Below are 21,465 nucleotides of genomic sequence, written 5' to 3'. Positions count from 1 at the left end.
TCCTTCTGCCCCACATTTTAGGACGATGCAAGGGAACATTATTTTGCAGAAGAGCCTGATGTCCAAGAACCTAATGCTCTACATGTCACTTCAAAAAGCCAGAGAAATATAATAAAGTCCAGAGATATTTTTCATGGAGACTTTTTAGTGTTGACATTTGCAGCTAATAAAGTTAATGGTAGGCTTTATACTCTTCCTATAGCATCTTATAACCAACAGGCAGTAATCTTAAAAAGTGTACATTTTTTTAGGATGGTGATAACAATGGACATATTGCTGGTTTATTAGTAAGCATAATGGTAATAAGGCTTGGACAAAAAATGGAAGAGTAGGTGGACTAGAGCAGTATGCAATTTGTCATCCTTTCCTGATTTTAATATTCCATTAGCTACTTTATCTTCATATATGTGGCTTTACCCCATGCTGTCTAGAAAAATAATAAAGTATAAATATACTGACCTGGTGTTACAGCTACTCCATTTCCATTTATTACTGGTCTCTCTTCTTCCTCCTCCTCTGGAGGTTCAATCCCAGTCTTCTCCATGTTGCTTACAGATTTATTGCGCTTGCGTTTCCCCTCAACTCTTGGAATGCCACCAGGAAATATATGGTCTGTTGCATTTAATAAAAGTGGAGCAGGTTCAGCTGGAGGCTTTGGAGTGCCGTAGTAATTTTCTGCGAATATATGTAACATTGACAGTTTATTAGCCAAGAAATATAAATAAAAAACAAGCGGTCTGTCTTCCGGTGCATATCAATAACTACCAAAAGTAGCCTCATAACATAGATTGTAAAATTGAGACCTAAATAAAATAATATACAGTTCATATGCAGAGCCCTTGTCTGGAACTAGCAATCTAGCATCTGGTCATGTTACTGTTCAGTGATTATTCATTGAAATAAAAAATGATCAGCTGTTTTAGGTTTTTGTTGTCTATCCCATATGCATTGAACTTCCCATGTAATTTCCTTTGTTACTCATGACAGACTTATAACTTTGTTGAATATGCAGTGAAATGTACTAAGAACTTAGTTTATTACCTGGTTAAGAAGTAGCTTACATGTATCGATCTAAAACACATTTTACAGGTGCCATTAAGTACATCTACAGTACATGTCATTATTTATCATGTAAGATTTTATTTTATTTTACATTTCATTCTGTTTATTAAAAATTACCAACAGGGTTCAATTGCATGTCTCAAACCAAGTTCCAAAAGCCGGTTTGAGCTTTGACATAAATATTGATTAGTAATAGGGATGATCCAAAATGGTCTGGGTTTGGTTCGAGCAGAGTTTGAGGAACTTCAAAGAAGATTGGATGCTGAAGCCAAATTCCACTGAAGTTAATGGAAGCTGTCACAAAAATAAAAGGTCTATTTTCTGGGCTAATATTCAAAGGGTTGCCAAAAAAAGCATGGCTATGGACAGTGCCCTGGGAAACATGCATCAATGCAAAAAAAAAGGAGAAGGGAGGAGTTTTTTTTTTTTAATAGATGATATTTACAAAGGAAAAATTATTTTAATTTTCTGACAAATTACATTTTCCGACTGACCTCATTTCTTAAAAGAAAAAATGGCACACGGATCCCATTTTTTTTTAATGGCTAATATTTACAAAGAAAAAAAAAGTTTTTGATTGGCAGCTAATGATATTGCCCTCCTGGCTTCTTTTTTTTTAAAGAAAAAAGTCACACAAACCCCAAAGGTCCTGCAAGATACACAGCAGACACCTAAGATTTTGCTATATTTTTGGGGGACCTTTGTAGGGGACTGTGTGTGTGTTTTTTTATGGAAGCCAGCAATCAAATATAATTTGTAGATATTTAAATCTATATATATTTTTAACCTTTTTTTTATTTGTCCCCCTAAAATATCCATACCAGACCTCTGAGTATGCAGCCTGGCTGGCCAGGAAAGGGGGGGGGGACAATTATGTGGCTTCCTCTCTCCCGAGCCATACCAGGCCCCATTACCTCAACATACAGGGGTATCTTTTTTTCCCTGGCAAAGCACCTTGTTCCCACGTGGATTAGGACAAGTATTCCTTCCCCACTACCCTGACAGGTGGTTGTGGGGGTCTGTGGACAAGGGGCTCATAGGAATCTGGAAGCCCCCTTTAATAATGAGACCCCCAGATACCATTCCCCTCCCAATCACAAATGTAAATGAGAAATAAAGACATTTAAATGTTTAACAAGTCCTTTCATTGTAAATCTATTGTCAATCATAATGCCTGATGTTGTCTTTGGACCAAGAAACATCAAAAACATGGCTCTGGTGTCACTTTATACACTGATAGAAAATGATTATTGCAATATCATTTTTACAGTAAGTGTATAGAACTAGCTAGCTTACCTTTCTATCCCCATGGATTAGGGAAATAAAGAACACACATTAGCAAATTCAAACCACATATGTCGTATCCAGGATTCCAATGTTTTCGGAAATTTGGTTTGTGTAATATTTAGCGCACATTCAAAAGTGACCACAGCTAAAAGAGCTGATCAGAAACATCCAGTGTGGACAAATTCTTAAATGGAGTCAGTGTGATCAAATCATAAGGCAGTTTACTGGAAACAGAGGTGGCTCTTTAATTAGGCAAATTAGGTGGTTGCCTAAGGCCTCGCACTCACAGGGGTCTCACAGCTGCCAAATTTACCTAACCAATGCTGGGAGAGCCCAGCATTGGCAAGAAGGGTGGCGCTGTCTGAGGATGTGTGGAACCAAACTCCTCATGCTGGGACTCTGAACTGTCTGCTAACACCAGCTGAACTGCCTCCACCTCCCATTTCTATCCCTGGCTGCATGGAGGGTGAGTCACTGCCCCCCCCCCAGGCTGTTGTGCTACCCGTAAAAAGAGCCACAGCAGCGATGACAAGGCAGCAAAACCATCTCACTGTTTGGTCTGAAAACCATTGAGCTACAGGCTACCAGGTTGACTGGTAGGTAAAGCCCCGCCCCCCACTTGTGTTGTGGTTTTTCTCCAGCAATGCAGAGGCTCCTAAGGGTGCTGGTAGTGACGATGGTCTGATGAGTTTGGGTATTGGGGTGAGTCCGATGACAGGGGGATCCGTTTTTCTGCACACTGCCAAATAACCGCTATAGCCATCACCCAGCCCCTCTAACAACTCCTCTTCCATGTGACTGGACCAACTCCTGGAGCCTGTGTTCCATCAGCTTAGGCGACCTGTCAGAATGTGAAACGGAAGTGACGTTTCATCACCGCCATTCCTCCACAGTAAGGATACACTGAGAAGGGGCAAGCGGACATCTTGATACACCCACCAGAGTTTTGCATTTTACACTTATTTTTAACAGTAAACTGAGTTTATATACTGAAATATAGTACGTAGAACTCCGTCTGACTGTTTAGATGTTGAGTTTTAAAAGCAGCGGCAAGCCTGCTGCACCCTTTTTGTGATGCATTCTTGGTATTTAACAATGCCCCTTTAAGACCCTTCCACTGTTTGTGCAATTTGGCCACATCCACCATTTAATGGTTGAGTTCCTGCACCTATTCTCCAAGAAAAAAATGCCCTGGTTGTCACCTTATAACAGAAAATGTCTGAACAAGGTATTATAATATAATACCAGGTATTAGGTTTTATTTTAATAAAAGCTGCAATTCTGAAGATTTAAATCTGCTTATCTAGTACCAGACAGTTATATGATTCCCATTAAAATGAAACATTACAGTTCTCATTGTTACCTTTTAGCCATAGTTTATGTTATGAGAAGACTATAAGAGAAGAAAAGTACAAAACCAACCCAGCTTTACTTCTGAAAATGTACATTATGGAAGTGATATACATTATTGTATAATTTAACCACTACCCACCCGCCCTATATCAGAATGACGGCAGCAAAGTGATTTCAAAATCCTGACCGGGCGTCATATGAAGTCCTCAGGATTTTGAGCCGCTGCGTGCCCCCTAGGGCGTGCATCGCGGCGATCGTGGTTGCGGGGTGTCATTCCGATGGAGACTCTTTACCACGTGATCAGCCATGTCCAATCACGGCTGATCACAGTGTAAATAGGAAGAGCCGTTGATCGGGTTTTCCTCACTCGCGTCTGTCAGACGCGAGTAGAGGAGAGCTGATCGGCTGCTCCTCTGACAGGGGGGGTCTGTGCTGATCAATTATCAGCACAGCCCCCCCCCCCCAGGATGCCCACGCTGGACCACCAGGGATGCCACCAGACCACCAGGGATGCCAAGCACCAGGTATGCCACCCTAGATCACCAGGGATACCAGTCAGTGCCCACAATGGAAGCCAATCAGTGCCCACAATGGATGCCAATCAGTGCCCACAATGGGCATCACTGATTGGCATGCATTATTGTTTGGCAATGATTGGCATCCATCAGTACAATATAATACAATACAATGCCGCCTATCAGTGCCAATCCGTGCCACCTATCAGTGCCCATCCGTGCCACCTATCAGTGTCCATCCATGCCGACTATCAGTGCCCACCCATGCTCATCCATGCCGACTATCCATGCCCATCTGTGCCGCCTACCCATGCTCATCCATGCCACCTATCCATGTCAATCCGTGCCAGCTATCAGTGCCAATTTGTGCCACCTATCAGTGTCCATCCGTGTCGCCCATCAGTGCCACCTATCAGTGCCCATCAGTGCTGCCTATCAGTGCCACATATCAGTGCCCATCAATGCCACCTCATCAGTGCTACTTCATTGGTGCCACCTCATCAGTGCCCATCAGTGCCCGTCAGTGCAGCCCCATCAGTGAAGGAGAAAACTTACTCATTTACAAAGTTTTGAAACTGAAACAGTTTTTTATTTGTTTAGCAAAAAATAAAAACCGTAGAGGTGATCAAATACCACCAAAAGAAAGCTCTATTTGTGGGGAAAAAATGATAAATTTGGGTACAATGTAGCATGACCGTACAATTATCATTCAAAGTGTGACAGCGCTAAAAAGCTCAAAATCGGTCTGAGCAGGAAGGTGTTTAAGTGCCCTGTATTGAGGTGGTTAAACAAACATCCCATGCAGAGCAATATTGCTCCAACACTACCCCATGTCCTACGGACAGCACATCCTTTTTCCACCCAGCACTTGTATCAATTAATTTGCATCTAAACAAATATTTAAATAAGCATTTGCTTATTTAAATAAGCATATTTTTTATACTATTTTTTATACAATATATATATATTTTTAAAAATGTTCGTACTAATTTGATTTACCAATTACAATACATTTGATGGATTTTTTTCTGAGAGGTTATGTCTATGAGAGAGACACACATATATATATTTTAGATCTATTAGATTCTTTGTACAAATATATTATAGATATATTCTTTAATAAGATATAACACAATGTTCTTAAACATATAAAGTAAAGGGGTAATGAGTTCTATCAGAAAAAAAGATTGGTTTGCTAATTAGTAGTCATGTGCTCTCAGCGACTGTGCATAGTATAGGACATAATGGGTAACAACCTTATGACGAACACTATTTAAGTGCTCCTATGAGACCATATGGGAGACCTGAAGAAGGAGGCCATGCCCTCTGAAACGTGTAGTCATAGCAACCACCAAGTGTCATTTATCAGCTGGCGTCTGAGGAGTACGTGCACATTTCCTTGTGTGGAGTCTCTCTGCTTTCCAGGATTCTCGCTGAGAGCGGGCGGCTCGTGAACCATTAGACAGATACTGTCAGTTCGCTTTACATCCAGCTTGGATTTCTGGACTCAGGAGAGCAGCCACAGCCTCTATGGGTGCGCTTGTGTTTATCTACACAATGTGAGTGTGCTACATTCATTGGACTATATCTCTTTTAATAAACAGTGTCACACTAAGGCCGGTGCGCTCTTTTAATCTTGTCTTTTCAGCCGTCAGTAATCCTGCTGGTTGATGGAGCAGCCCGTTACACCCTACTGATTTAACCCCTACTATTAGGATCTCAATGGTTCCTTTCCATACATATACTCTATTGACAGATTATCGTCAAACTGTTTTGGCTTTTATATCCATCTTGCCATCAGATTGCTTTCACAGATTTTCTGGATTTCAGCACTTTTGGTATTTTTAATTCTTTTCATCAATACATTTTCACTTGTGCAAAACAGTCTGCAAACACATGACTAGGATGAGAATTGGATCAAGACAGGGCTTGCATTGATATACAGGGTTCTTACAATGACATCAGCAAATTATTTTCAACAAAGGCAAATGACTTCTCATATTTTCTTTGGAACTCATTGGTTCCAGCCCTTTACAGCACATTCAGCATCCAGTTTTGTTATGTATTTTTTTTCAAAAAACTTTATATATGGCCAGCTTTAGGAGTTTGATACTAGAGTTAAGATGGCTATATACAAAAAATTGCATCTCACTGGTTAGCACTAAGCTTATTCATCACTAAAGTTCTAAATTCAAAGCCCACTAGGACCTGTTTAGCAAATGTGTTCTGCATGTGTTTTGGTTCCTTTCCACAACCTTAACCATACAAGTGGATTGAATGGCTTATGTACAGAATGACTCTGGATAGTATGTTTTTGTATTTATACAACTGTAATGGAAAGACCATAGGGTTGATTTACTAAAGGCAAATAGGCTGTTCACTTTGCAAGGGAAGTTTTACTTTGCATGGAAAATCAGAGCTTAGTGAATGAGGTGAAGGTGAGGCGAATGAGGTGCAGGTCTGCTGACTTCCATTATCCAATCATGTGCAAGCAAAAATTCTGTTTTTTGTTTTAGATTTTCTTGGTACATAATTGGGTATTTGTTGCAAAGTGAAATGTCACCACATTCCAGTGGTGGTGTATCCATAGAGGGCGCAGGAGAGCCACCCCTTCTCTCCTGCACCCGTCAATTGCATTAATCTATCTATTGTTGCCTCTGCCACCCCCTATTCAAGTGTCCGGTCCCTTGTCGGGCGCCGGGCATCTTAATTACAGTGGTGGGGGTGTTTTTGGAAGTGCTTGATTAGAGCCGTTGGCTCTAATAGGCGTTCTGATTAGAGCCGTGGGCTCTTATAGGCTTCCAAATTGGTAAACAGCAGGTGCACTGCTGTGCATTCGCTGCTTACACAGTGCTGTGTTAGGGAATCGAATAAATCGCACCGGGTTACCTGTCATCTGATTGGCTGAAGTGACAGGCACTGTGATTGGATGCCTATCGGGCATCCAATCATAGCAGAAGAGGACAGGAGAAGACATCAAGGACTCAGAGGGAACGTGGAAGAATGCGTTGACCCGAGACAGGTAAGTGCCGGGTGGGGGGGGGGGTGGGAAACACTGGCAACATTTGATGGGGCAAACTGGTGGCAATTGATGGGGCAAACTAGCGGCAATTGATGGGGCATACTGGTGGCAATTGATGGGGCAGACTGGCGGAAATTTATGATTACAGTGACTGCGTTTTGATGACACAGTGGCTGTGCTTGATGGCACAGTGGCTGCATTTAATGGGCACAGTGGTGGCAATTTATGGGTACAGTGGCTGCATTTGATGGGCACAGTGATGGGCACAGTGAGGCTGCAATTGATGTTTTTTTTTCAGTTTGCACCCCCCACCAAAACATTTTGAGCACCAGCCGCCACTGCCGCATTCACTAAGCCAGGGGGGAAATTCCTATGTAAAAAAATGCAACTTATGTTTGCCTTTAGTACATCAATCCCGATATTGCAGGTTCCCCTAGAGTAGGGGCTGGTGTCAATTGTTAAAATCCTCTATAAACAGCTATATTAGATAAGAAGCAAATTGAATAATCAATTAAGAAAATCCATAGCAGTAGATAACCAAACATAACAAAACAGTAATGAAGAGAAAGATATACTACACAAACATGTTTTGAGACCGTATGGGAAATACCTGTAAGAAATCGGTTATGTTAATTATATTTATATAAATTATGAGAGACTGCAGTTATCTTGCAGTTGTTTTTTGTCACTAACTGATATCTGGTATCTTGGGAAATTTGTTGAGGAAAATTAGCTCTGGGCCATTTTGTGTTTTTTTTTTTTTCTGTGAGAAACCCATGAAACTACATTTGTAGCTTGAGCGCTCTGAAATCCATCCACAGCTTAGACAGATGGCATGTCTTGAGCAATTATACTTCACTCATGCTTTGCTAGTTGATCAATGTCTCTCAAGCAAAGCTCTGGGAATGGAGTAGGTAGCATTAGAAACTCAGGGAAAGCGTTTTACGTTTCCCATCACTATCTCCACTGTTAACGCCATCAACCAATTCAGATAAATGAGATGCCATCATAGGAATAGTGCTAATGTACAATACATGCGTACAGATATGTAGGACATTTACTATATAGTAAATAGTTTGTTAGACCATTGTTCAACATATATGAACATTTACAATATATTTACATTTATATTTATTTTTATATATACATATATATATATATATATATATATATATATATATATATATATATATATATATATATATATATATATATATATATATATATATATATATATATATATATATATATATATATATATATATATATATATATGTATATATATATATATATATATATATATATATGTATATATATATATATATATATATATATATATATATATATATATATATATATATATATATATATATATATATATAAAAATATAATATATAAAACTATTATATATATATGTATATATATATTTATATTTATAATTTATATTTACAATACATCAGCGTTCATGATGAGATTATAGGTCTGACAATATTATAACATTACACAGATTCCTCTGTACTTCTTTTTTCCTCTGTACTTTTTTGTGAATGGCCTGAACCATTATTGTATCATCATATCAAACTAAAATTATTAAAATTAGTGTTAAAACGACCTCGTTGATTTGTCGCAAAAACCATGAGAAGACCAGTTTGCTGATATTTCTCTTCTCCTAGCTCTTATGCAACTGAGAACAGAGGGTATGTAATCACTTATAAAAAAGAGAAGAATATATATATATATATATATATATATATATATATATATATATTTTTAGATATGGGTTTAGATATGTATACATACAGGTTTTGCCTTTCATTTCTCTTTTGAAGCGAGGGTTTACATACACTTTAAGTCAGGGCTGAGCTGAGCTGCTTGAGAGACCTAAATGAATTCAGTGCTTTTGCTTTGAATTTAGGGCTGTATTTCTGCACCGTGCCTTTAGCAACAGAGGTCAATGAAGGCTTGTTTTAAAGCCTGTCAACAACACATAAATACTTGAATGCCCATAACCTAGCCACGAGGTTTACTTTAAGCCTTTGCGTCAAACACACATCTCTGATGTAACCAATTTTTTTTTATCAGTTCTTCAAATAAGGATACAAACTCTATATATTTTCTTTTTTTTTCTTTTAAAAGGAATTTCATTGCAAGGGCACTGGAACTGATTGTAAAAATAAAACAAAACACAAGCCAACAGCAATAACCCTTGGTGTTGATTCAGCAGGAAGGTTATGACATAATGCTTCAAGGTTAATAGTGGCACTGAACACACAGCAGAAACAAACAAGATGCGATAACAGCAATAATTACATGGAAGCATTGGGTAATTGAATACGTATGAAAGTTGTTACTTAATAACAAGCTATATCCCTTAAAATACCATGCGTATGCATTTTAGGTTAAATAAGGGATTGCACAGCCTTGTTAATCTGATAAAGGTTAAGGGTAGAATGTATTTAGCAATTGTAGCAGGGAAAGGTCTAAATCTTTGACTCAGATACAATATTGATTTGAATACATTTAGGAACAAACAATGTACTATTGCAGCAATGTTTCTTATGGTGCAAATATGCACTTTCCTCTACACATACACATATATATCATTTTTTTTACAGACTTTCCTGTTGAGCGATGCAAAACAGGAGCCGAAGACATACAGTATCTACTATGAGATCAGCTTGATTCATAACTTCTTAAATTTTGTGTGTTTTTGAGTGCAAATCTGTAAAAATTCAATCAAAATATGTCTTAACAGCTGCCCAAGATTGCAGAAAATGTGGCTCCTATATACAAAATCTGTAGCAAATTTATTGCAAACCAAGTCCCTGACTGACTGGTGCTAGACTGTGCATAATTCAGTTGGTAATTTTCTTGCTAAATTTACACCCTAGAGCAGGAGTCCCCAACTCCCAGACCATGGAATGGTGCTGATCCGTAGCCTGTTGGGGATCAGGCCAGGCGGTGGGGGGTGGGCTGCGGGTGAGCAAATGAGGCTTGATTTATATTTTAGCTGCTTGCCTTGCTGCCTGAGCTCAGCCTCCTGTTGAGTCAGCACATAGCCTTCCCTGCCTACTGTTGTCATTCTGCCTTACTGTTCCTCTGGTCTCCGAGCCAAGGCCACGCCTTGCTCCCCACCCCTAGTTCTATTCGACTTCTTTGCTCCTTCAGTTTGTGATATGTAGGTTCTGCCTCAGTCCTGCAATCTTTTTTGCCAATGTACTTCCCCTTTGTCAGTAAAGCACTTTGAGCATTTTCATTGGGCAGACTTGAGAAAGGGGTGTCCCTCAACATTCATAGCCAAATCAAATCCCGGGAATGTCCGTGTGATCATTTCGGCTTTCCCCACTGCACATTGCAAGACTCTATATTTACAGAACCTCCACAGGGCAGCTTAGGTTGCCAGCTGCCATGACTTTCTATGCTGGGGTCCATGTCTGCATAAGCATCTGGTTTTGATATGCATTGTACTCCTACAACAGGTGAGAATTGGACTGCACTCCTGTACACCTCCCCTCCCAAGTTTGTCTCTGGTTCTGGGAAATTTGGGGACTGCTGCCCTAGAGTTCCTGAACATCAATGAACTCTGAAAGATACCATATTCACATATAATATTCACATATTATATATATATATATATATATATATATATATATATATATATATATATATATATATATATATATATATATTGTGGAAACAATTACAGTAAAATGTTATTTGTTTGCTTTAGTTTTGGATATGTGTCTAAATTTAAAATATCTGTGAGATTTTTATTATGTTCTTTGTCTCTCTCAATTTGTTCTGGTGACAAGCTTTGGGAATATCAAAAATGTTAAAACAGTCAACATAACAGAAGACTAAGGGTAAATCTTCCACTGGGAACACCTGTTCTCATGACAACAGCCTAAGAGAAGATTTCACCTTGCTTTTTGTTGTGTATCCAACATAGGATGCATGGGAAAATCTCACCAATTGAAAATAGAGATTCTAGCCAAACTAAGAAAAAAGCTGCTTTTAGATACACTGGTGAGTTAGCTTACTAAATGCATATAGACTGTTGGCTTCACAAGGGAAATTGCACTTTGCAAGGGCACTATCCACAGAGCTTAGTGAATGAGGTGAAGCTCCGCTAACTTCCATCATTCAAGAATTTACAAGAAGTAATACTGTTTTTTTTTTAACTTGAATGTGACTGAGTATCCCTTTACAAAGTGAAATTGCACTACATTTACTAAGCTCTGGGGAAAATTCCCCTGCAAGGCGAACAGCCCATTTGCCTTTAGTTAAAGCTTTTTTTACCCCAACACTTCCTATTCCTGATATGTGCCTGCTGCACCATGTACTTTTATGAGAAAGTATCCAGTTCTCTTTGTATTGCTTCTTTTATGTGAAATCCCCGGTGTTCTTGCTAGTCCCCTTGCTTTCCTATTAAATACTGACCATTCTAATCAGGAGAGCACACATGGTCAGTTCTCTAGTTATGCTGGGAATTCAGTATGCTCTCCTCCAATGAGCAGGTTTGTCCTGACACCCCCCCCCCCTGTACAGCCATTCACTGGGCACATGTGATGTGCTACTGCTTCCCCCTCCCATCAGCTCTTATGCAGAGGAAATGATCACTTATAAAAAAAATTATAAATACCTTTTTTTCCCTTTTTTTATAACTATACAAAATGTTTTACATTTAATTTTTATTTTAAACTGAATGGGTTGTTTTATAAGGTGATTGTTTACGGAGTGTTCACAGGAGAGATGGAGCAGCGGTGAGCCAATGTAAACAAGCACAGCACTGCTCTGTCAGGGAGAAAAAGGGAGAGATCATGTTTCAGCTAAGCTGAATCAAAATCTCTCTTTTCCTCCAGTGAATCCAATCCCCCCACAGTTAGAACATCCACCTCCCAGGGAACACTTTTAACCCCTTGGTCACCCCTTCCCTGCCCGTGTCATTTATACAGGGATCAGTGCATTTTGTTTACTAAGGTGATTGTTTACTGAGTGTTCACAGGAGAGATGGAGCAGCGATGAGCCAATGTAAACAAGCACAGCGCTGCTCTGTCAGGGAGAAAAAGGGAGAGATCATGTTTCAGCTAAGCTGAATTAAAATCTCTCTTTTCCTCCAGTGAATCCAATCCCCCCACAGTTAGAACATCCACCTCCCAGGGAACACTTTTAACCCCTTGGTCACCCCTTCCCTGCCAGTGTAATTTATACAGGGATCAGTGCATTTTGTTTAGCTCTGATCATTGTATTGGTGTCACTGGTCCCCAAAAAGTGTCACTTAAGAGTTAGATTTGTCCACAGTCCCGCTAAAAATCACAAGTCCGCCATTACCAGTAAAAGCAATAAAAAAAATTAAAGTCCCTAAATCAATCCCCTATTTTGTAGACGTTATAACTTTTGCGCAAACCAATCAATATACGCTTATTATGATTTTTTTTTACCAAAAATATGTAGCAGAATACATATTGGCCTTATTGATGAAGAAATTCATTTTTTTTTTTACTTTTTTTTGGGATATGTATTATAGCAAAAAGTAAAGAAATATTGTTTACAGCGCAAAAAAATAAAAACCGCAGAGGTAATCAAATACCACCAAAAGAAATGCGGGGAAAAAAGAACATCCGTTTTATTTGGGTACAGCGTCACATGACCATGCAATTGTTAGTTAAAGCGACGCAGTGCCATATTGCAAAACGTGGCCTGGTCAGGAAGTGGGTAGTGGGTAAAACCTTCCGGGGCTGAAGTGAATAAACTAAAACAAATTAGTTAAAAAAAAAAAGCAATAAAAATAAAAATAAAAATCTAAGCAATGAATGGCTCCCACAGTATGCAAACTTCTGTTCAATAGGTCCTACTAAAGAGACCTGTGCAAAACACTTTAGATTAGGGGAAATATAAATATTATAACAGCTGAATTTAAACGTTAAACACGTGCATCAACAAATAAATAAAACAAGGAAAAAAGTTATTTAAAACGGAATGGTACATCTGTAATCTGCAGTTTTAAGGCAGGAAAATTTAGAAATTCTATTGTGGGCACTTGTCATTTTACTATGAAATTACATTTGGTGAAAATTATTTAGTTTGGCATGTAGAGCCTATGCAGCAAAAATGCTAAGTATTTGTTATATTGTTTGCTGTTAATAGGTGCCAAACATACAGACTGCAAAATAAAATTTTGCCTGGTAAACATTTTCAAGGTTTGAGGATACAACAAATGGTACAATTTAATAAACTCTCATGAATAATCTGCAGACACTACTTGCAAAAACAAAACCTCACATCTGCAATCAGTTATAAAAAAATTGTATTAAAATGATAATCTCGCATTTGCTACATACGGCCAAAGGTGGGTTTAACACATGTGAAAAATATGTATCAGCACATTTTCTTGTTTTTAAAGGAGATCTGTAATAATCTGCAAAGAATTTATAGGCTGAGGGAAAAAAAAACATTTATTTAGAAGCATATAAAATGTTTTACTTGAAATAAATGATTTATTAAAGGTCTTAGCTGTGAACATATCTTTAAAATTAACCCTAACGTGGGGCACATGCACAGCACGACACAGGGCAGCAGCCGGTCTGCTTAGCTCCGACACAGACCGGGACAGAGGGGTTATTACCACATGTCATCAGCTACTTTTACTAGATTCCCGTCGTGGACCATTCTGTGCATGCCAAGACTACAGAAAAAAGGTAATGCCGCTGCTTAGAAGTCCTTTAGCCCTTGTACACACGGTTGGACATTCTGACAACAAAATTCAATGGATTTTGTCCGATGAATTTTGTCCGAAACTTGTGTTGCATACACACAGTCGGACAAAGTTGACGGAAAATCCAATCGTTCATAACGTGGTGACGTTATTTCGTTACGACGGGACTACGTTCAGGCTAGTGGCCAATAGCTTTGGTCTAGGAATTTGATCTGAGCATGCATGGCACTTTGTCCGATCAGAATTCTCTACAAACAATAGGACAAAGTCCCATCGGACCATGCTGTCAGAAAATATTATAGCCCAGCTCTAAAACTTTGTCGGTCGGATATTCCGATGGAAACAGTCCGATGGAGCCCACACTCACGGTCAGATTATCCGACAACATGGTCCGATCGGACATATTCCATTGGAATGTCTGACCGTGTGTACAAGGGCTTACAGTTTATCTTCTTCACGCCAGGGAGAAATTCAGCATGGCTCAAGATGGCACTGTTTCCCTCCGGTTGCTCCTCCTCCTCTCAGGCACTCTCCATTTCCACTCAGCAGCACCATGAAAACTCCTCTTACCTTACCAAAGAGGATCTAGACAGCCATATATAACAAATTGTTGCCCAAATTATTGAGGAATATTTTCAACTAAACACTAATCTTGATACCTCAATGTTTTCTTTATGGAATGCCCATAAGGCATTTCTGTAAGGTTGGCTCATTGAAATTGCAGTGGTTTGTAATAAAAAAAAGGGGGCACAAACTACAGACCTTAACCATAGAACTGAGCTCTCTTTATAGCATTCAGAAAACAGATCATTCCCCTTCAGTAACCCAACAAATGTTTCAAAAGCGTTGGGAGTTAGACCTGCATTTCTCTCCAAAAGCTGAAAAGGCTCTTAGATAGTTGAGCAAAAATCGCTAAAGTCCTCTTCAGCTCTGTACTCAGTTTACCACCTCCTACTATAAAAATGTTCATCTGTATTAGTTCCCTGAATACCGTAACTACAGTATTTAATTTTATTTTGGATGGTATTTATTTCCTGGAGCAAATGTTACTAGCAAACATGTCTCTTCTTCCAAAAGCCAACGACATTCCCTCCTGAAAAATTACCAGCCCATCTCGGTCATCAATAATGGCCTTAAAATCTTCAGTAGTATCAGTAATCTCCCCTTTATTCTTTCCAGCTCAATCGGGTTTCATGCCTAACAGACTCATCGCTGACAACATTCACTTAGTTTCTAACATCATTCAGGATACCAACCTATGTTCACAAATATTTCTATTGATAAAGCGTTTGTTAACGCCCCCCACCAAAAACCCAGATACTGTTCCTTTAAAGCATGTTATACAGCACAGTGCTTGTGCTGTGTAATTTGGCCCCCTGAATACCTTAAATAAACTGGCTGATCCTGCCTGACTATAGCCTCCCCTCTGCAAACAGACCACGATAATTATGGCTGCTGAGCCCTGACATTGTGGCTTGTTTGCATGATTCCGCCAGCCGCAGCTTTCCTGTCTGCAGCTCTCCCTGTGTCGGTGTGCTCTGTCCTCCTCCCCCCTCCCCTCCCTTCTTGTAGCAGCGCCCACCCCCCTCACTCCTGCTCCTCTCTATCTGCTGTGGAATCTTCTTATCCCCTTTGTACCTTAATAATATGTGTCCCTGTGCCTGTTTAATGTAAAAAATACACTGATCTGTATCTTGTATGAGTGCAGCTCCAGGCGCTCAGCTGATTGTCAGCTCTCTGTCTCTTCACTCCTCCTCCTCCTCCCCGACTGATGTCAGAGGGATGGCTTGGCTCTGCCCACTGCAGCTGTGAGTCGGAGGGAGAAGGAGGAGAGGAATCAGCTGTGCGCCTGGACCGGAGCTTATATCAGTACAGATCGGCAGATTTTTTACAGAACACAGGCGCAGGGACACGTTATTAAGCTACAGAGGGCATAAGGAGACTTCATAGAAGTGGGTTAACAAACACTTTAAGTTTAGGTATTCACAAAGCATTCAACGTCATTTCCTGCCAGTATCTTTCAGCACTATTAACATGTTATATTCTGTGTAGAATTCCTTTGTGGATTTCATGCCCTATACCAGTGATGGCGAACCTTGGCAAGCCAGATGTTTTGGAACTACATTTCCCATGATGCTCATGCACTCTGCAGTGTAGTTGAGCATTATGGGAAATGTAGTTCCAAAACATCTGGGATGCCAAGGTGCCATCACTGCCTTATACCATTTAAACTCCCACATTTTGTCATGTTACAATCAAAAAAATGTATATGAATTTTATTGGGATTTTATGTTATAGGCCAACACAAAGTAGCACATCATTGTGAAGTGGAGGGAAAATGATAAATGGTTTTCAAATAAAAATAAATAAGATAGATAGATAGAAAGTGTGGCGTTCATTTGTATTCAGCCCCTTTTACTCTGATACCCCTGACTAAAATCTAGTAGGACCAATTGCCTTCAGAAGTCAATTAGTAAATAGAGTCCACCTGTGTGTAATTTAATCCTAGTATAAATTCAGCTGTTCTGTGAAGCCCTCAGAGGTTTGTTAGCGAACCTTAGTGAACAGCATCATGAAGGCCAAGGAACACACCAGACGGGTCAGGGATAAAGTTTTGAATAAGTTTAAAGTAGGGTTAGGTTATTAAAAAATATCCAAAGCTTTGAACATCTCACAGAGCACTGTTCAATCCATCAGCCGAAAATGGAAAGGAGTATGGCACAACTGCAAACATACCAAGACATGGCCGTCCACCTAAACTGATAGGCCGGGCAGGGAGAGATTTCATCAGAGAAGCAGCCAAGAGTCCCAAAGTAAAACAGAAAGAGCTTCAGAGATCCACAGCTCAGGTGGGAGAATATATCCACAGGACAACTATTAGTCGAACACTCCACAAATCTGGCCTTTATTGAACAGTGGCAAGAAGACAGCAACAGTTGAAAGAAAGCCATAAGAAGTCTGATTTGCAGTTTGCGAGAAGCCATTAGGGGGACAAAGCAAACAAGTGGAAGGAGATGCTCTGGTAAGATGAAACCAAAATTGAAAATTTTTGCCTAAAAGAAAAATGCTACGTGTGGCGTAAAACTAACACTGCACATAACCCTGAACACACCATCTTCATTGTGAAACATGGTGGTGGTAGCATCATGTTATGGGATGCTTTTATTCATCAGGGACAGGGAAGTTGGCCAGAGTTGATGGGAAGATGGATGGAGCCAAATACGGGGCAATCTTGGAAGAAAACCTGTTAGAGTCTGCAAAAGACTTGAGACTGGGGTGGAGGTTTTCCTTCCAGCAGTATAATGACCCTCAAACATACAGTCAGAGCTACAACAGAATGGTTTAGATCAGGGATATGCAATTAGCGGACCTCCAGCTGTTGCAAAACTACAAGTCCCATCATGCCTCTGCCTCTGGGTGTCATACTTGTGGCTATCATAGTCTTGCTATGCCTCATGGGAATTGTAGTTCTACAACAGCTGGAGGTCCTCTAATTGCATATCCCTGGTTTAGATCAAAGCATGTTCATGTGTTAGAATGGCCCAAAGTCCAGACCTAAATCCAATTGAGAATCTGTGGCAAGATTTGAAAATTGCAATTCACAGACGCTATCCATCCAGTCTGACAGAGCTTGAACTATTTTGCAAAAAAGAATGGGCAAACATTTCACTCTCCAGATGTGAAAAGCTAGTAGAGACATGCCCAAAAAGACTTGCAGCTGTAATTGCAGTGAAAGGTGCTTCTACAAAGTATGAGTGTATTCAAGGGGGCTGAATACAAATGCACACCACACTTTTCACATATTTATTTGTAAAAAAAATTGAAAACCATTTATAATTTTCCAAACTCTAAATTAGCTTGGATCACATTGGAATCCATTCGACCCTATTATTTGTCCGGCCTGCTGTTGCACAAACTTGTTGTTCAACTTAAAAGAGAAGTTCAGGAATGCAAAAAAATAAACAATAATACCCATCTAGATGGTTACAGCACCATTCCCAGCTGCAGCTGTCCCCCCCGCTGGCTCTACACTGAGAAATGATTGGTTAAAAACACTGATTGCTCAGCTCTTGGTATTCAGTCTGAGGAGAGCTGGTGACTGTCAGTCATTGGCTCTCTGCTGTGCCCCTCCAGTGGCCACTGGTGTGCTGTGCTGCACACTTATATAAGTGCAAAAATCAACTGATCTTTCAGGGACCTCATGTTTGGGAGATCCAGCCTTTGAAGCAGCTTTTCCTATCTCTACACTTTTTTGTAGAGTGGAAATTTTACTCTTTAGTGACCCTCTCCTCTTTCCTGGAGGAACCAAAATTCTTTTTTTTTTTCACATTTTTTTCCCTCACAGGAATATTTTTAATATCTCCAAACAGTAAAAAATTTTCTCCACACAATACAGCTGTACCTTTGTCTCTCATCCCGCGGTCTTTGTACAGATTTGTAAAATTAAACCTAGAGACCAAGGTCTGATTTCCACACATCTGATACAAATTAGATCCACAGATAAAATACCACAGATGCTTAAATGGGAGGCAGGTTATGAACTACAGTTATCCTCCCAAGACTGGAACACCATGCTAAAAAACCCATAAAAATACAAAACTCCCTCACCATTAGCGCCGGTTCACACTGGGGTGGCTTCAAAGTCGCCCAACTCTCGTCCGACTCTGAAGCCGCCCCGTATAGTGCCACTTCATCACGTCTTGCAAAATGACTTCTGTATAGAAGTCAATGCAAGCCACTCCAAAGTTGCCCTCAAGTAGTACAGAAACCTTTTTCTAAGTCTGAGCAACTTGAGTCACTCCTATTAAAATGGTTCCATTGTACTGAATGGAGCATGACTTATCAGGCTGACAAGTAGCCTGACATGTCGCCCCTGTGTGAACCAGCGCTCAGGGAAACAGCAGTAAAACTTTTCACCCTTTAATATCTCAGTCTCAGTAAAGTACATTATATTTACTTATTAACATCTGACCTCTCTTTAGAGGGTGCCCTTCACCCAGGTCTTTAGTAGACACCTTTTGGAGCTGTGATAAGAGCATACTAATCTGTCCAAAATTAAAATATATTTCTTCAGCCATTGCAGGACAACAGATTCAATTAAATGTAGCCAACTGCCTCTTATTTGCTTCAATATCTAACGCCTCATATCAGACTGAAAAATGTATTCATACCTTGTGCTTAGCCACTGTATAGTAATATTCCATTCTCCAAAATAGTTTCTCATATAAACTCCATTATGTTAATGGAACAGATTTTCCATACACTATGCCAAAATTTCAGCTACCGTATATACTCGAGTATAAGCCGAGATTTTCAGCCTCTTTTTTGAGGCTGAAAGTGCCCCCCTCGGCTTATACTCGAGTCATCGCTGTCTGCCCGCTCGATCAGCGTGTCGAGCAGACAGACAGCGGCCATTCTATAATTCAAAAGCCGCGCCTCCGGCTCCGCCTTCGCCTGTGATAGGCGGAACACTGAATTTCCCAGCAGCCTGTGTTCCGCCTATCACGGACATCGTATCATCCTCGTACTACGGACGAGGATGATACGATGTCCGTGATAGGCGGAACACAGGCTGCTGGGAAATTCAGTGTTCCGCCTATCACAGGCGAAGGCGGAGGCGCGGCTTTTGAATTTTACAATGGCCGCCGAGGCGCCGACGAAGAGGGCACGGGACGGAGGCAAGGCAAGGCACGGCACGGGACGGGACGGGACGGAGGCAAGGCAAGGCACGACACGGGACGGAGGCAAGGCACGGCACGGGACGGAGGCAAGGAGGCAAGGCACGGGACGGAGGCTCGGGACAAAGGCTCGGGACACAGGTAGGCTGGACACACACACACACACACACACACACACACACACACACACACACACACAGATGGATGGAGACACACACACACACAGGGATGGATGGATACACACACACACAGGGATGGATGGATGGATGGAGACACACACACACAGGGATGGATGGATGGAGACACACACACACAGGGATGGATGGATGGATGGATGGAGACACACACACACAGGGATGGATGGATGGATGGACACACACACACACAGGGATGGATGGACGGACACACAGGGATGGACGGACACACAGGGATGGACGGACACACAGGGATGGACGGACACACACACAGGGATGGACAGGCATGTCTCACCCTCGGCTTATACACGAGTCAATAAGTTTGCCAGTTTTTTTGGGGGTAAATTGGGGGCCTCGGCTTATATTCGGGTCGGCCTATACTCGAGTATATACGGTAAATAGGATTGTTGGATTTTAATTATTCTATATACTTGAATGATTATCGGGAATGACTCACATGGTTGCTATCCATTAACTGCTGCTGTTACACAGTACCTACAATATCTTTGATCCATATTATATTTTTGATCATTATGAAACACATTGGGGGTTATTTGCTAAAGGAAAATCCACTTTGTACTGCAAGTGCACTTGAACATGCACTGAAAAGTACACTTGGAAGTAAAGTTGCTGTAGATCCGAGGGTGACATGCAAGGAAAATAAAAAACAGCATTTTAGATTGCACATAATTGGATGATAAAATCAGCAGAGCTTCCACTCATTTCAGATCTACCCCTTAGATTTAGAACGACAGTGCAATTATTTTTTATTTATTTCAATGAATCTTAAGTGCAACAAACCCTGTTTGGACTTTCTTATATATGGCCTGATTGCTTTGCACTCAGATGTGCACAGAGAAATGTTCACTTTGCCTTACCTGCTTGAGTGGGTAAAATAAGTATTAAACATATATAAAAGTGCTATTGACATTAAATTATCACCACAAGTAGGTAACAAAACATGCAACCTATACATTTTCATACGTTCAGAAATTAAGTTATGTGCAATAAAATAGAATGACACAGGAAAAAAAAAACATTGAACATGCTAACTGAAATGTATTCAATACTTTGTACAAAATCCTTTGTTGGTAATGACAGCTTCAAGGTGCATCCTGTATGGAAAAACTAGTCGCATGCATTGCTAATGTGTGATTTTTGCCCAAATCTTGAAGGTCCCATGTGCCTGTTCTATGAACTCTGATCTTTAGTTCCTTCCATAGATTTTCTATTGGAATAAAATCAGGTGATTGGCTGGGCCATTCTAGCAGCTTTATTTTTTCTTTGAAACCAATTGAGAGTTTCTTTGGCTTTGTGTTTGGGATCATTGTCTTGCTGAAATCTCCACCCTTGTTTCATCATCATCATCCTGGCAGATTTTTATCAAGAATGTCTTGGTACATTTTTCCATTCATCCTTCATTTAATGATATGAAGTTTTGCTGTGTCGTATGCTGAAAAACAGCCCCACACCATGATGTTCCCACCTCCAAACTTCACTGTTGGTATGGTGTTTTTCAGGTGATTTGTGGTGCCATTTGACCTCCAAACATCCAAAGAGTTAGATTTTGGTCTCATCTGACCAGAAATGTTCTCCCAGTATTTCACATGCTTGTCTAAATGTTGGGCAGCAAAGTTTA

General features: G+C 40.2%; 1 protein-coding gene across 11 annotated transcripts in view; it reads right to left on the bottom strand.

The window, feature by feature from the left end:
* MAGI2 (membrane associated guanylate kinase, WW and PDZ domain containing 2) overlaps positions 1-21,465 on the bottom strand; it is a 1,006,736-nt gene that overhangs the window by 324,761 nt on the left and 660,510 nt on the right. For all 11 annotated transcript variants that reach the window (XR_013271122.1, XM_077474033.1, XM_077474035.1 and 8 more), the window contains one exon: positions 460-675. Coding sequence is in view for 10 of the 11 variants with exons in the window: in XM_077474033.1 (XP_077330159.1) it covers positions 460-675 (216 nt within the window). In the remaining variant the exon portion in view is untranslated. The remainder of the gene's footprint in view (positions 1-459; positions 676-21,465) is intronic.

The sequence above is a fragment of the Lithobates pipiens genome, unplaced genomic scaffold (assembly GCF_037356315.1).
Source record: "Lithobates pipiens isolate NorthernLeopardFrog02 unplaced genomic scaffold, aLitPip1_a1.2 Scaffold_8, whole genome shotgun sequence".
NCBI classification, from domain to species: domain Eukaryota; kingdom Metazoa; phylum Chordata; class Amphibia; order Anura; family Ranidae; genus Lithobates; species Lithobates pipiens.
The sequence above is the reverse complement of the archived record's forward strand: the minus strand, read 5'-3'. Positions and strand labels throughout refer to the sequence as shown.